Consider the following 15432-nt stretch of genomic DNA (forward strand, 5'->3'; position numbering starts at 1 on the left):
CACAATGGAATACTGTATAATAATAAAAACTAATGAATTACAGATGCATGCAATAACCTGAATAGCAGGAAACATTTTTAATTAAAAAACCCACAATGTTTCCATGTATACAAAATTTTAAATATGCTAAATAACATATTGTTCGAGGAAATAAAATATATGGTGAAACTGTAAAGAAATACAAAGAAAGACTTATATAAAATTCAGAATGGCAGTGACCATAGAGGGGGGCAATGGAGGGGCAGAGAGGTGATGTAAATAGAAGGGGCTGATACGAAATTTCAAAGGTAATAATAATTTCAAAGGTAATAATAATTTTCTTCTTAAACTGGAAGATGCGGTGTCCAGGTGGACCTCCATTGTGTTGATATTCTTTACATCTTACAAACATTTTATTATTATTTTGTATGCGTCCAATACTAAATAAAAATATTTTAAATGACTTAAAAAGGAGTAATGGAAAGATTCCAGACCTTGGCAATCTGAATCAAGGTTGAGAGATTTTAAGAAAAACTTTATACTTAAAACTTTTCTTGTATAATCTGATGACTGCTTTTCCTTGTATTTGGCATATTTGTAAACTCAAGTTCATGAGTTTCTGTGGTCAGAGTCACTGTTCACTTTGCCTGTGTTTACTGCGCCTGGTCTCATTTCATTTCATAGAGCAAAATATCTAGGCTCAACAAAAATAGAATACTGAAATGAAGGTTTAAAAAAGTTTCTGCATAAATATATGACCAAAACATCTACCAGACAGCTTTCTTTAAAAAACAGAGCTAACTAGATAGAATCGCAAAAAAAAAAGTGAACTTCTAAAGTGAGTAATTTCTATTCAGTCATTGGTTTGACTCAATGACATGAATATAAACACAAATAAATTAATTTCACTAATTTAAGCTTTCATGATTAAGGGTACAATATAAATAGCATATTAATATACACACAGTCTTTTGTATGCATTTCTGGCATAAAGAAAAGAACGATTATGGAATAGCACAAATTCTGGTCCTTAACACCTGTTTTGATTATTTAAATCTTTTGCACATAAACAAGACTGATATGTAATATCTGAGGCTTTAAATTAAACCTCTGAATGATATGACTTCATCTATTTGGTTTCAAATACAGTCTATATGCAAAGGTATGACAAGAACTGGACTTATTCAGACTTTTACAAAATCCTCTTCTAATACTCATAATGGTAGTTATAATGTCTGTTAAAAAGCCATTATTCCTAGAGTAGCCAAATCCTTATTCATAAGTATTTACTAAGTGAAATGCTATGTGTGCAGCACAACGCAAGGGGTTGAGAATGCCACCAAAATGTAAGATGAAGTATTTATTATCCACTAAATTACAGCCTAAATGGGGGCAAAGGCATGCATGCTATGCAACAGTGAATTAAATACCCAAATGAGTATAAAAACACCAAAGGCAAAGAAAAGGGGTGTTGATGCTAGCAGGGTAGTTAGCAAAAATCTCACAGAAGGTTTGACCTTGAAGAAGTGGTATTTAAGAGTGTGAAAGGATGAAAGAAAGACAGTTCAGGTCAAAACCTTGTAAGCGATCAGAAATGCTTGCAATATGTTGCAAAGGCAGAGAATAAAACAGGCTTTGATGGAGTGAAGGGCTGAGACATTCTGACAGGGGAGCTGGGATGGGGCTAAGTTGTGGAGAATCTAGAAGATTTGGCTAAAAAGTATGGACCAAAGTGCAGATAACAGAATCATGGGAGGTTTCTGACACGGTCTGCACAAGATTCACTCAGTGTGACTCAATATGAAGAAGCAGGAAAGCGAGCAAGGGTGGGGAAGTAGTTGAAAGAGGTTTGCTATGGCCTGGGTGACCACAGCACTGAGAAGGGAGGAGGTGGGAGAGGTGTGAGAGCAAAGACAGGCCCTTAGAGACTACTCCTGGCAGTCTCTTTCCTCTCCATCACCCACTCCAACCATCACATCACTGTTGAAGTACTCTCTAAACACTAATTTTGAAATGCCCCTCCAATCCTCCTTATACGCCACTCTTTATACTGTACCACTATTGCTATTCAAAATCAAAAGCAAAATTCCACAAACTTAATGGTTCCCCACTGCTTTACCAAAATGAGTACAGACCTCTTACCTCGGCAATGAAGACCATTTGCAATATGGCTCTAACTTGCCTTTCCAACTGTGATATCGTAACCATCTATCCACTTCCCAGCCAATAGTGATTGGACAGCCTACTGTATATATGCCAGGGTTCCTGCCCCATGAAGCCTACAGTCTCATTCAATCAAGTGAACCCACCTCTAGTTTCCTGATCACTGTGCCAGAGCTCCTTGTGATGATACTATCTGGGCCACTGGCAGAAATGCTGCTTCGTCTATCCAGACTCCTTGATCCAAACAACAACCACCCAAGTACTCTGCTTATACTTCTTTTTTCTACACCCCTTTATTTCACTTTGCACAGTACTACTGTCCAGAGCCCTCTTCTTTTGCTGAAGGCAGCTACTGTGTCTTAATCATTTTTATTCAGGAAATATTTGTAGAAGTAAACTGACAGTATAGGACAAAAAAAACAGAAGGAAAAATACAAGGTTATTGGCTCAGTGATTTTCTGATTTCTCACTGTTTAAAAATTGATACCTGAGTTTGCTTTGTGGTTTCAGGCCCCCAGTGGAAGCGCTCAGCAGTCTAGTGTTCCCGAAGCCAAGCGAAGGGGGTCTGCTCAGTGACTCAAGCGAGGGACTCTTACGGAGATAAGGGTCTGGTTTCAGGTCCTCAGCCCTTCCTTTTAGAAGATCTGTGTGAACAATAACATAATCATCTATTCCTGAAGAAGAGAAATTTGACCGGTCATCACACTGTTTTCTCAAACACAATTCTCATTTTATTCTCTTGTACAAATAGATAATATAGATATATAGATGTAGTTTCTGGATTAAGTAATAAAAATGCAAATAGAGACATGGTATTTTCTAGAAAGGCTTCTCCAGGCAGGACTGATTATATAATTCAAAGGGACTAAAGCCAAATAAGTCCCTTGTTCAAAAACTGTTATAAATTTCAAGACTGCATCAGCAGAGTACTGAGCTTAGGCCTTTCTCAAGGGTCTTGTGCAACTATACAGGTCGCACAACCACAGAGCCAGCGCTGCCCTCAAGTCAAGTCCTGTTTTAATCAACATGCCTCTGAGAGAGAAGGCTGGCAGAAAGATGCCTAATGCAATTACCAGGTCACAGATGGCAGCAGATGAAAAGCTGGGAACCAAAAATGATAACTATTTTACAAGAGAAAAAAACCATTCTAATCACAGGGACTGGTTTGCTAAAAGTAAGTAAAAATAATTCTTTTAAGGCTCCTCTTTGCTATCATATTAGCCCGAGTTAAAACAGGTAATGAAACAGGCCAAATCCTCCAAATATTTCTTAACAGACCACGAAAGTATAGAATAGGAGAAAATTTCTAGATTGTCTAGTTTGTATTTACAGAGGAAACGGGACTTGCTCAGTGCTGCTCAACAGGCCAGTACCAGGTCTGGCCCATGGTCACCTCCCAGGATACCATAAATAGTGATGGAAAAAACAAGACTTGAACAGCTAATGGCCACCAATTATGGGTAGTAAAATTGGGAGTGATGCTAATTAGCTCGGAAGAGCAGAGAAAAACAGTGTTTACATCACTAAAGAGAACAACAAAAACAGTGAATTAATCCCCTTTCTGCAGCTTCTGAATGACCTCAGTGTTGGCAAGGTTGGTTGAAAGCAAGCAATTTTCACTGTGTAATCCTTTTCAGTATGGTAAATAGTATCATCCAGGGTAGACAGGTGCCTGGTGGGGCAAAGAAGAGGTGCTGACAATGAACTATTTACTTCAGGGCAATAACTGTTGTGGTTTCAGTGTCAGTATTTACTTTGTCAATTAAAAGAATGGTTTCTCTACACAAAAGGAGTTTTTAAAGCTGGAGGAACAGAGAAGATAGAAATATTATGACCAAAAGCTCACCTACTACATTTGAAAATGGTTAAGATAATAAATTTTATGTCTTAGGTATGTTACAACCTCAACAATAAAAGCTCACCTAGATGCACAGCACTAAGTATATAATCGAGTTATTCTCCACTTTACACTATGTAGCAAGTGTGGAGAATATAAATCAGACAGGTTTTCAATACTCTGTTTTGACTTCGCCTCCATTTCTAGTAAAGGGTCACTTGAGTTACATAAGAATAACGACCTGCTCTATAGACATACTCACCCCCTTCTTTGTTTCTTATTCACCTGACCTTAGACAACCACTGGTCTTTGGTCACCATTTCCTTCTTCCTGGAGGTCATAACTATGATTGGAAGTGCTATGTTTGGAATAAATGCCACTGATTCTTTTTCTAAGCTGAGTTTCATGCATAGAAAAAACAAAAAGTTAACCACACAAGAGAAAGTTAAAATATTTCATATTTAAGGTAATTTACCTGACAGGGGAAGGTCTGGAAGATCCAAACGTTGAGTCACCCCTTTGCTGGCTGACCGAACACTGTTGTAAGTTGAATGCCTCTAAAAAACCAAAGGGCACACCAGCATAAGTGAACTTGTGACATGAGTAACAGCATCAATAAGGTGTGTGCATGCAAGTATGTACAACAGTTCTCAAGCTCCTTAGAATCACCAGGGGGAACATTTTAAAGCAACTTATTTGATTAGATAATAAATGAAATTGGCACAATCCTCAAAAGGAACAGAAAGGACATATAGTGAAAAGAAAGTCACCCTTTCACTCCCTTTACCCAGGTCTCTTGGGGGGCGGTTATCATTGTTAATTAGTTCTGTGACTATCTTCCTCGAATATTCTATGTATATTCAAGAATATGTGTAAAAATACTGTTTTTTTTTTAATGGCCAATAGGTAGATGAAAAAAGATGCTCAATATCACTAATCATCAGGGAAAGGCAAATCAAAACCACAATGAGGTATCACCTGTTAGGATGGTCGTTACAAAACAACAACAACAACAACAACAACAACAACAACCAGAAAATAAGTATTGGTGAGGATGTGGAAAAACTGAAACTTTTGTGCACTGTTGGTGGGTATGTAAAATGATGCAGCTACTATGGGAAAAAGTAGGGAAGTTCTTCAAAAAATTAAAAATAGAACTACCATATGACTGAGCAATCCCACTTCTGGGCATTTATCCAAAAGAATTGAAAACAGGATCTTGAAGAGATATCTGCACAGCCATGTTCACTGTAATATTATTAAAAATAGCCAAGAGGTAAAAACAACCTGAATATATCCATCAAGAGAAGAATGGATCAAGAAAATGTGGTATTCATATACAATGAAATACTCTCAGTCTTAAAAAAAGAAAGAAATCCTGTCACCTGCTACAACATAAATGAACCTTGAGAACAGTATCTGTTATGCTGGCAGAGATTTCATCTGCGGTGGTGTGGTCCTAAAGCTGATTCTAGATCTTGACAGAAAGGGTAGTCCCAGGTGAGCACTTAGAGAAAGACTTTCTGATTTTGGCAGAAATAGAAGTGCATTTTTAATGGTCCACCTTTGAGATGTTCTGGACATTTTCCTGGAAGCTCAGTGCAAATTAGAGTCTTCTCCTCCAGGCCTTCCTGGATTAAATTCACTTCTGGTTAACTAGTTAGAGTAATTTCTGATACTTGTAAATTAATCGTGACACTCTTATACAGAAATAGCCCCTTTATTGGACAAACATTTGTAAAGGGGATTTTACTGCATTGTTTTTGTAATAAGTTTAATTCAAAACAACCTAAATGCCCATCAATAGAGTAGTTAAATAAATCACCTCATATTATGTAGCCTTTTAAAAAATGAATTTCTTCTCCAAATACTGACATTTAAAGATATCTCTGATATATTCCTTCATTCATTATTTATTGAACTTCTATTACATGATTGTGGGGTAGCCACTGTTCTAGACAAGAGATATAATAGCAAACAAAATAGATAAAAATATCTGCCCTCAGGAATTACATTCCAATGACAAAGAGAAATGAGCCAGTGTCTGAATAATACGTAATCAAATTTATAAAACTCTCCTTCCCTACACAGACACACAAACACAGACACACACACACACACACACACACACATTTTTATGCTAAAGAAAAACATCTTGAGGGATATACAATCGGCCAGAGACAGTGGTTATTTCTGGGGCTAGGGAGCAAGGGAGATTTTTCAACTTCTCTTTTAAACTGAAATTTTAGGAAAAGATATTTTTAAAATCAACACAAGAGTAAAAAATTGGTAATAACCCAAAGTCAACCATCAGTAGAACGATGAACTGGAATAGTTATACAAGGAACACTATTATGCAATGAAAAGAACAAACTGCTGTAACAACATTAATGAATTTACAGACATAATGTTGAGCGAAACAATCCAGTCACAAAGGAAAAGATACTCTATGATTCTACTTACATGAAGCCAAGAGCACATAAAATACATGGTGACAGAGGTCAGAATAATGGTGACTTCTAAGGGTTTACAGACGGGTGGTGGCACGAGGGGGCCTTCTGAGGTGATAGAAATGATATCTTGCTGTTGGTAGCATGGGCATATACATATGGAAACATTCAAGCTATATACTTAAGAGTGTACTTAACTCTATGTAAATTATAGCCAGTAGTGTGCTGCTCATAAGGGCCAATTGCCAAATCTTCAGGAATTTTGCAAACTACTTGTTAAACATAGCCGTTATTAAACTTATTAAAAGCAAAAGTAATAAATACATAAAACCCACTGCTTCCTAATTATTTTACAATATTTTTACTATTGAGGTTATTTATACCTAATGTATCTGTACTATAGAAATACTATATAATGCATCTCTCTTCTCAACTCCACATTCACTGATGTCATGGAGATAGCCTGAAATCGGCAATATTTATACCACAGAAACTGGAAAACAGCAAAGTGCCCTCCCACAGGGCACTTGTTCGTAGCAAACTAAGATTCACAGCTCATTCATTATCGATGAGGAAAGTGAAGCATGATCTGTTTCAGTTTTATTAAATAATTTTGTCAATTATCATAAAAAATTGTTTTGTTTGGTTTAACATACAAGGTAGTGGAAGATACCTTCAAGGGTAAAAAAGTAAAAAAAAAAAAAAAAACCTTAAAAGACCTCAAACAACAAACACAGCTACTAAGGACACCAGAAAACGAAACCTAGTGTAACAGTGTCGATCTCAGCGCGGGGGAGGCAGTATGCCGAATGCCATCGACGCCAAAGCCCTGGTCTCAGAAAACGCCAACGGGCTCTGGCCTAAAACCATCAAAGATGGCAACGGTGACAGGCTGCATCTAGTGAACTCTGAGAATTTATTAACTGTAAACATTCTTTCTCTCTGGGACATTTAAAAAAGTTCTTTGAGAACAACATCTAGTTCAATGTCCATGTCTAGTAAAAATTACAATCTTCATTTAACTGAAATTTCAAAACTGTCATCTTATGGAAAACAAAGAGTTATTAACAAAACTGTATAAAGTTTACAGTGTCCCTCTTGGACCTTTATTAGGTATCAAAAGTGTGATTTTTAATAAGTTAAACTATTATTATTTTAGGCTTATTAAAAATGATGTGCAACGTGCCTCACAAAATAAACCAATTGGTTTTCACTTCTTTTTTGTTGCTTGTGTAGAAGACATTGTTATAATATGATGTGACACCGACCACCACCCACACATGCCAGGCTCTTTTAATACCTGCATTGGAGAAACAGCAGCAGCTGGGGCAGTCCTCACTGGTATTCCACTCAGGGGACTTCTGGGGGCCTTATGGACAGAAATATTCTGTCCAGCTCCACCTGCCAAAAAAAGAGATGGGAACATTTCTATGTTGCTCAGTTCAGAATAGTAAATAATAGTGCCTGATTTGTTACTTTTTTTAGAGACTAAACAAATATCCTATGAGGCTTACAAAGCATTACGTTTAATTTTTCCTCTTTTTCTTCTCTGGACTAGTGTTGAATTAGGGAATGAGAAGGGGAGAGTCAACTAAATGGGGGTGGTCTTAGATGTAGGACACAAGAGGAAAAACAAAACAGACGTAATGAGGCACCTGTGGCAATAAGGAACGGGAAAGCTCTTGCACAAACCATTACTGTTAATTAATTTCCCATCTTTATAGACTGAATGTAGCCACTGGGATTTCATATCTTTCAATATTTGCAGTCTAATCTTAATCTAATTTAGATGAAAACTATTTTGGCAGAGATAACCAGATACATCTTAAGATTAGGTATTATGACTGTCTTCCAATAAGACAAGCACTTTTGTTGTAATCAAGGGAAGAAATATATTGTTATTTTGGATAGATGCACATTTGTTTTCTTCTATGTACTATATTTATGAGTGTAGAATATAGATATGCATTTTTCCCATATATGTAGATAACAAGGAATAAAGGTGACTTGTGAGTCAACCAGACATTTCCAGAAAAAGGTGGGACTGTACCATGATCAAGAATGACAGATCAGCACAGATGGTCACACACAAGACCAGACCAGGTAGAGAAAATTCTAACTGCATATTGCAAGAAGCAGAAGGCCAAGGGTACCAACAAGAGAAGCGAATGAAGATTTAATGCCTCATTTCCTAAAAGACGAAGCCTCTGGCTGACCCTGTAAGAAGGCAAATAGTAGCGACCTGAATTTAATGGACATAGAGGCAGAAAAGGAAGGTGATAAGGTAGAAACTGGAGGCAAGGAAGAGGGAGAGAGAAAGAAGAGATTGTATTATGTGTGAGCCAGACTCCTCATCATCATCTCACTGGAACTTTAGACGGGCTGCAAGCCTCCTTTACACAGTGGGAGCATGTGGAATGATCTAGAAAGAACCCTTGGGGCTGCATCAATTTGGGGCTAAGGTGGAATAGAGACATGCTTGATATTTGGGGCCACAGTTTAAATTTGAGTTTTGCTTATGAAACAAAATGATTGAATACCTGGGTGTCCCAAGTCAAATGACTTAATAAGGGACTTAACGGTGGTTGCAGACTCCACAGGTGTTGGAGATGTTCTGTTCACATAGACACCATGCCACCGGCCAGGAACATCGACCTCAGAGTGCTCGGACTCTTCACGCACAGGTCTGCACAGTAAAGAGCAAATCAAATTGAAAAGGTGGAGGATGTTTCATGGGGGAAAAGACACAGATGGAAACAGAACCAACACAGAGAAAAAAGACCTGGAAGGAGAATCCCAAACTTAAAATCCTGTTTTCTGTATCAGCTTTGCATCTTTAGGAAATCATGTATGTGCTGCTCTCAATTTTTATCAGAGATGTTTTCGTGGGAATGACCAGAAATAGCATTTTTATATGTAGTGATGCTAGCTCTAAATAAAAAGGATGTGAGTCTACTTTGCAAACCGTAAAAATATATGTATATTATTTATCATAAATGTTTAGTTTACTATCTGTCAATGGAGGGAATACAATGGATTGGCTTGTCAGAGTGTATCACATCTGGCATACAGAGGTTGGAAAGATGTCACCTCAGGACTCCCCTGCAACTAGAATTTCCGATGTGATTTTGGTTCCACCAGTCAGAAAAGCTGTGGGCAAGGCCTAGAGCAGAACCCGAATAGGGGAAGAGAGGCAGGGCACAGGACATTCGCCATATTGAGACAGACTGTAGCAGAGGCAAGATGCTTCTGCTGCTGCTAACTGGTGGTAGCTTTCCAACTGGCAGCTTCTCAATTTTAGGCTCCATTCTCGGCAGAGGCAGCAGCCCCGCCCCCCCAGTAGCCCAGTCCTATATTATGACGTTAGTTGTTCTTAGAAGCTGAGCCTAGACTGTTTCTTCAGCCCTCCCAGCAATCATGCAAGCCATTTAATATCTTTCTGCTTAAACCAACGATGATTTATTATGCATAACAGAATCCCGACTCATATACTGTTTACTTCAAGAGAGAGAATGCTAATAATAGTATTCTAGAAAAAGTAACACTGCAACTCTGTATGAAACAAAGTTTCTACTCTCACCAGAACTTTCTTGGTAAGTTCTTACTATGGTTTCTAAATTTGAGCAGACTCTTAGAAGAATCTTCTATAGATCACCTGATTCTGTCCTCTCATGCATAGCTTCCTTATCCAGGGGACTTTCACATGTCATTTAATCACCCTGTGAATGAACCAATACAAAATCTCCCAATCTTCTGATTTCCAAATCACTGCTCTTTTTATTATATCAAATTGCCACAGCTGTTTGGCAAGGTGTCTAATTTATGAGAATGGCTCAGCGTATTTCTGGCAGTATATTTTAATAAGGTCAGTGGAAGTTTAAAATATTTATTTTCTGATCTTTTTTGAAATTAATCTAGCTACCATAAGCTCCTTGTCCTTAAGCTATCATAAACTTACTTGTCCTTAATTCTCAAAGCTTCCTCCTACTGATCCATAATCAACATGAATAGAATACATTTAAGTGAATCAAAACTTAAAACACTTAAATCACACTACTCTATACTCATCTCCACAAGCCCTTCTTCTGAGAAAACAAACAAACAAAAAACAACAAAAACCAGTAAACTGGTAACTTCTTTGGAAGAAAGTATTAGGCATTTCAGAAACTAGTAAGGTGATGGGTTTAAAATATTTTTTATTGGATGGGCTTGGTTTCTGTGTTTTGCTCACTGTTATGTAGTATAAAAACAGGTGCTGTATATGCAGAAAGAAAATAAAATCAGGTTATGTACGAGCAGAAAAAAAAAAATCCTGTTTCTGTCCCAGCCATTCTCAGGGGGGTCAGAAACAGACAGAATAGGCCACCTTCTTCCAGTCCACTTAAGTAACTTGCTACCAAAGGGCCTTGTAGAAACTTAAGGCAACTCTCAAAGGAAGAACATTTTTAAAAATTAATTTTCATTTCATTCCTTGCTAATTTGATAAGAATAAAATAAAGAATCCTACATTCTGCTTAAGAGTTCCCTTCAATTATCTAAGTTTCTCTGTGATTCAAAACATCAAACAATAAATAGGAAGACTCATTTAGACTCCATAAATCACAAGGTTACAAGAACCAATTCCCAGTTCTTCTTCAGAGAGCCAAGGACAATATTTCAAATGATCAGTCTGGCTAGAACACGAGTCAGTATTAAGTAGAGAAGCTATTGGACTAAATACCCACCATGTTATGTAACAGAGAGTGTGTGTGTGTGTGTGTGTGTTCACAAAACAAAGCCTGACTGAAGAACCACAGAAAACAGTTATTTAAGAGCACCATTGGTTTTACTAGTACTTTAATCATAAACAGGCTTGAAATTCCTTGCACCAGCCTGTCTTAGAATTATTTGGGATCAACCAGTAACAACCCCAGCAATAAATGAAGTACAGCTGACCCTTGAACGACATGGGTTTGAACCACGCAGACCCACTTATACGTGGATTTTTTTTTCAATAAATATGTATAGTACATACAAAGAAATGTATTTTCTCTTATGATTTTAACATTTTTTTCTCTAGCTTACCTTATTGTAAGAATAAGTATATAACATATATCAAATATGTATTAATTGACTGTTTATGTTACTGCTAAGGCTTCCTGTCAACAGTAGGCTATTAGTAGTTAAGTTCTGGAGGAGTCAAAATGTATGTGGATTTTCAACTGTGCAGGGGGTCAGTGTGCCGCTAACCCTGTGTAGTTCAAGGGTCAGCTGTATCACATTTCCTCTCTTCCAAGGAAGAATAAGAACTCTATTCTATAAAGGATATTAAAAAATATTTAAGCATAGAGCCAGTTGTACTGTCGCAAATTCATTAAATAAAGGAAAAACTGCAAGGTATCACTATCGGGTAAACATTTGTTCAAAGTTAGCTGGCCACTGCCTCCTAAGACAGATGTTAGGTTCTAAGGTCAATCCAAATCACCCAAAAATATAGCTACATGGTTTTGTAAATACAACTGAATACAAACACACCATCTTTCGACAAGCCTAATGCATTTGTTTTTCCTACAGCATTTAACAGTTTGCTTTTTCTTCAGGTGCATCTCATATGCAATAGCTGCCTTGTGTTTAGGGGCCATGTTTAAAACAACAAAAATGAGGCATATTTTCCTTCTGCTCCCACATGTAAAACTATGATACTAAATACTTTCCACAAGAATATGCGTATAACTCCATAGTACTAGGTGTCTTAAAAATATTATCTAATTGAATTTTTCACAAAACGCTGTTATTTTAGATGAAAAATTTGACAGACGTCATGTGTCTTGTAAACGGTGAATCTGAAATGCAAATCCAGCAGTCTGACTATGTCTTTTTCAAATTTTCAATAATGCACAGGTGGTCCTCTGAGAGGCACACAGGGTTCTAAAAAAAATAAAAATGTGCTGGCATTTCTTGTTGAAATTTAACACATATTTAAGAAAAGTACTACAAATATTTATTTCATTGCTTATTTTTATGCAATAATATGCTCTTAGTGACAACACATACTGAGAATGACAGACAGTTATAGGCAAGATTACCTGGTACATGAACAAAGGGCAGGTATATTTCCCATGGACCACGTCATCTACTGACTGCTGGCCTACCTTATATATTTTTCATTATAATTTAAACATATTAAACTCATATGTCTGTAACTTTTTTAAAAAAGTTATCTAATATAATTCACTGCTTTCTTTGTTTGGTTATAGAGTCTACAAGTATTGTCAATTTTCTACAGCACTTACTTTATTATAGAGAACACCCCTTTACATTGGTGTATATTTTGATCCAAGAACATGTGAGCTCTTGTACAAAATTAAAGTATCCACAGGTTAACTACATTTGTTAAAAGTCACATACCACTGCTACCTTCACAACTGGCAGATTAATGCTTGTAAAGAAAACCAGTCATGTCAATCACATGCTTAAAAGCACTCTTCCCTGAACAACTGAGTGAAGCCCAGCGCTAGGCCTTTCCCGATGCCAAAAAGACTTATATCCTGACTCCCCTCTACGCACCTGGCTTTTGAACTATAATAGCCACTTGAAGGGTTTTTTTTTTTTTTTATGTCCTACCTCTATGCCTTTGCTCATTCTATGCCCTTACCTAAAATGTAATTTTCTCAAAATATTCCATATCGTTATACACAAATCTAAAAGAAGTTTGTAGCTCTAGAGTGAGACAGAAATTGGTAAGTATTCTGTCTCAGGTGTCAAAGTGTCTTCTGAGTTTCACTTTTTAATTTCGATATAAACATATGTATGACAATAAAAACAAAGTAAGATGGTAATTTGAACACAGCATCTAAATCTAAATCTCCAAATTCCAATAGTAAAACCCAAAGAAATATATTGTAAAACTCCTGCATCAGTACTGAAAACTGCAGAAAGATATCATCTACTTGCCTTAGACTTTGAAGAATTTCTGCTACCTAGAGAATAAGAATGGGGAAATGGAAAGAAAATACTAAGGGTTTATCTTGAATTTCTTTTTAAAGAAAATAAAAGTATGGGAAAACCCCACTAATGTCCCTTACAGTAGAGGACCAAGGTTGTGAGGAGCATGGAATGCCCAGAAAACATGCAGAGTGTTCTTCCTGCAAAGGATCAGTAACGTTAAAATGTGACTGTCTGAAGAGACCAGAGATGGTTCATCCCAGGCACAAAGGAGAACAACAAAAAAAGTCAGACGAAGAAGAGCAAACAACGGGCCAAGCAAAACTAGACCTAAAAGGCTGGCTCCCGATTCCAATTTCACCAAACAGAGAAGAAACTGGACATAGATGAATTTCCACCACTAGGCACCTTTTCCTCTATATTCTATTTGAGCTTCTGTGCCTCTGCTATGTCACATAAATTTACCTTAAAGAGCCTGCCTTCTAGTTTAAGATACAATATATTTAAAAGTAATCAGGCAAAGTGAGTTTGGGTCTAAGCAGAATCCACAGACACTGATTTTGGGCAAATGTCAGGCCCTGATACACTATCATTTGTTTAAGCAAGAATAAGTGATGGGTAAAAACATGCCCTGATCTATTAATGTATTTCGTAAAATAAAATGAATAACTGCACTCAAGGGAGAACAGACATTTGTAAATTTGACAGGAAACAGAATTAGACACTTGATAACATCTGCCTTGAGAATACAAAAAAATTCAAGAAAATAATAAAATATATTAAAGATGACAATTTACAATAAAAGGATGAATTAAAAAAATGATTATTAGCAATCTAACAATCCATTAAAATATTTTAAAGCAGAACCAGCTTAAGAGAAAAAGAAATGAGGACATATTGGAAAAGTCTCTCTGAACATAGATAAAATGAACAATGTAAAGGTGTGGTTTCAATCAGTAGGCAAAAGATTGTTTTGGTTATAAATGGTGCCGGCATGACCGGCTGTCATATGAAAGAAAAAGACCCATACCCCACATCAGACTTAATAAAGGAGGATCAAATATCTGAGAAAGGGGGAAGGGCAGGGAGAGGAAGGGAGGAAAGGAGGAAGAGAAACAGATGAATAAAATGTAATAGCCTATTTGTACAAGATTAGGGTAAGGGAAAATCTTAAACAAAAACAAAACACTTAGAAGCAATAAAGGAAAATACTAACAGATTGTATTACATAACAATATCAAATTTTCCATGACAAAGATGATAAAGCCAAAACACCCCAAATTACTGGGATAAACATACATCCCTAATAAAATACTAATTTATAAACTGATAAGACAAAAACAATCAGCTCAAGTGCTCAACTAACAATTCTCAAAATAGAAAATACAAATGGTTAACATGTAAAAATATGCTCAGGGAAATGAAAACTGAAGCACTAATGAGACAGCATTTTTTGCTTACCCTATTGGTAAAAACAGATTAATATTATCTGTAGCTGCTAAGGCTATGTATAAACAGGCACTCTCATCAAGAGTAAAATGTCACAAGTCGTAGGTAAGTAATCTGGCAAAATGTATTAAAATTAAGTGTGCATATTCTCTAAAACAGCAATCATACTTTCAGAAACCCATCTTATAAAAACAGAAACATAAGTCTATAAGGCTGTATCAATAAGGATTATTATTATTATGGCATTATTTGGAAAGAAAAAATCTAGAACACAACCTCGATATTCATCAGCATGGCAATATCTGAATATTCTAGGGCAAGTCCATTCTCTGGGATGCTGTGCTGCTATTAAAATGAGTTAAATTCATATATATTGACCTGGAAGGATGCCCATGATACACTGTTAAGTGAAACGTAAAGGTGCAGAGTAATGTATAGAATATAATCCCAGTTTTATAAAGAAAAATAAAGGAACCCTACACATATATATGAGTAAAGGGAGAGGTAAAGAAAAACATATAATGGGAACATTGAGTACCTAAGATTAATATTTTTCTTTATAAATCTCCATTTTGTTATCAGCATACCTAAATTTACTTTGTAATTAAGAAATCCAATACATCAAATCAC

General features: G+C 36.5%; 1 protein-coding gene across 1 annotated transcript in view; it reads right to left on the reverse strand.

The window, feature by feature from the left end:
- Positions 1–15432, reverse strand: part of SPECC1 (sperm antigen with calponin homology and coiled-coil domains 1) — a 143299-nt gene that overhangs the window by 63714 nt on the left and 64153 nt on the right. The window contains exons 7-10 of the mRNA XM_023529853.1: positions 8970–9115; positions 7730–7830; positions 4455–4536; positions 2630–2786 (exon numbers count right to left, since the gene is read on the reverse strand). Coding sequence (XP_023385621.1) covers positions 2630–2786; positions 4455–4536; positions 7730–7830; positions 8970–9115 — 486 coding nt within the window. The remainder of the gene's footprint in view (positions 1–2629; positions 2787–4454; positions 4537–7729; positions 7831–8969; positions 9116–15432) is intronic.

The sequence above is a fragment of the Pteropus vampyrus genome, unplaced genomic scaffold (genome assembly GCF_000151845.1).
Source record: "Pteropus vampyrus isolate Shadow unplaced genomic scaffold, Pvam_2.0 Scaffold44, whole genome shotgun sequence".
Lineage (NCBI taxonomy): Eukaryota > Metazoa > Chordata > Mammalia > Chiroptera > Pteropodidae > Pteropus > Pteropus vampyrus.